General features: G+C 32.7%; 1 protein-coding gene across 1 annotated transcript; it reads left to right on the forward strand.

Annotated features, from left to right (window-relative positions):
- Window positions 1-386: 386 nt before the first annotated feature.
- LOC132750167 (allatostatin-A receptor-like) lies at window positions 387-2193 on the forward strand (the record flags this gene model as incomplete). The annotated part of the gene is made up of 1 exon (XM_060740111.1): window positions 387-2193. A coding segment is annotated over exon 1 (1203 nt), but the record flags the coding sequence as incomplete, so codon positions are not given.
- Window positions 2194-2199: the final 6 nt, after the last annotated feature.

Genomic DNA, 2199 nt, shown 5'->3' on the forward strand with positions numbered 1-2199 from the left:
TCATGAATAGGCTTAATCAAACAGAGACTGCAACATTTCTAATGAACTCAATTATGGACCGGCAATTCTTTAAGATTTCTTTATTATCTATTAAATGGACCGTAGTTGTGTTACTTCCAATCTTGTTTGTAGAGAGTATTTATTTGTTGTATTTTCTTGCAGTTAAAACAAGCCTTTACTTAAACATAATCGAGTTATACCTGTAAGATAACTATCAACCGGTAATTAAGATAAAATTAAAACTAATGATTAACTTTAAACATGATACAGTGGTGTTTTATTTTGCTCCGATAGTATGAATGAATGTACTCCTGCTTGAAATTTCCATTTCATCATGATAGATCACGTCAGCTGATCACCTTTTCAAAATATATTCATCTCTTTTCAGATCAAAGACTACCTCGGAGGGGAAAACTTACTAAACAAGTGCCTTCAGAGGTAAACAAGAGTGTTAATGAGATTCTTTGGACAACTAATTGAAGAAAAACATAACTTTTAATTTAATTAGCAGATGCCTTAGAAGTGATGAAAATTCGATTATCTTACAAAATAGTGAAGTGTTGCTAACATGATATTTATAAGCATATGCTTAATAATGACAACATACTGAATTTTTGATGAATTAATACTCCTAAGATGAAATATAAAAAAGACAACATTTAACGACAGATATTAAATGAACTTATTAATAAAATAAAGGATTATCAAAAGGATTCAATGTTGTAAGTACAAAAGTAATTGACAGCCTCTCTTAGGAATGGAAAATAATTTACTTACGCTCGTTAGAATGCAAAACGTTTCATAACGAACTCCAGTTAATGGTTGTTTATAATCAAGAATAGATATTGCACTCAAACAGGAAAACAACATAATCATCAGGGGAGGCAAGTCTTTCTATATGTACTAAAAAGTCATAAAGGCTGAGTAATATTGGGAATAGTTTTCCGCATTGCAGAACAAATGGTGTATTTTACATAAAAGAAGTGGGTCATGGAATCTAGCTTTTCGTACCGAGACTTGATGACAGAGAATCGTGACCTAATTCAACTGAATTTGACAAACATCACTGAAAATGTAGACGAAAACAATATTCTATATGAATACAACTTGAAAGAATTTAAAGCAAAGTTACCGGCAATAATTTACACATCTATTTTAATGCTTATTGGAACACCAGGGAACGTCATTGTGTTGTATGTTTATTTCTTTAAATGGAGGAAGAGTACATCAAGGATGTTTATATTGTTTTTAACCGCACTGGATTTAATCAATTGTATGACAACTTTACCAATGGAAATATACATAATGATATATTCAGTAATTCTTGATAAACCTTGGCTTTGTAAAGTGACGCGATTTTCTACGTATATACTTAATAGCTCGTCAGCGGCTATTCTTGTAGCAATTGCTATTGACAGATTTCGAAGGATCTGTCGTCCTCATGGACCTCAATTTAGTGCTCAGAGGTCAAAATACATGTGCATAGGCTGTATATTAATTGCCTTGACAATAACTTGGCCGTCTTTACTATTTTATGGAACAAGAACTATACCGCTAGGAAATGTTAATGGCAAATCATGTTTGTTAGAAAATAGATATGACCGATCAATATACCCAACCATATTTTTCATATTACAGATGGCAAGTACAGTTGCTATATTCACCACATTATCAGTTTTGTATTATTTTGTTGGAATACAAGTATGTAAACATCGGAAGATGCGATTGATACGAAAAGCTGAAAGTGCTGCTGCTAAGAGTATGATAGAAAAAGAAAATTCATCGCCAAGTAAAGATGAAACTCTGATGCAAGAATCTGATTCAACCGAATTAAAGAAATCACAGATAAGACGGAAGTCTTTAAAAGAAACTAAATCTGATGGTATAGAATTAAAACAATTGGAAGTCCCCCAGCTTAATTTGAGTCATTCATTTAATGAAATTTCTGCTGCTGACACTGTTTCCACGTGTGACGGAAAATGTGAGACTATTGTATCTGTTCCCATCGAGCAACGGAACGGTGGCTCGAGCAAAAAGAGACCACGGACTAGTAAAAAGAAATTTAAAAAGAGGAAAGGGACATTAAAAGATTCGTTAACGAAAATGAACGGACATTGTATGCATATGAAGATACGTATCGGACGGTCAACTTTAATGTTGTTTCTTATTACCTGTGCATACATAATTAGTTTTCTACCG

The sequence above is a fragment of the Ruditapes philippinarum genome, unplaced genomic scaffold (genome assembly GCF_026571515.1).
Source record: "Ruditapes philippinarum isolate M1 unplaced genomic scaffold, ASM2657151v2 ctg9423_1_1_1_1, whole genome shotgun sequence".
NCBI classification, from domain to species: Eukaryota; Metazoa; Mollusca; class Bivalvia; order Venerida; family Veneridae; genus Ruditapes; species Ruditapes philippinarum.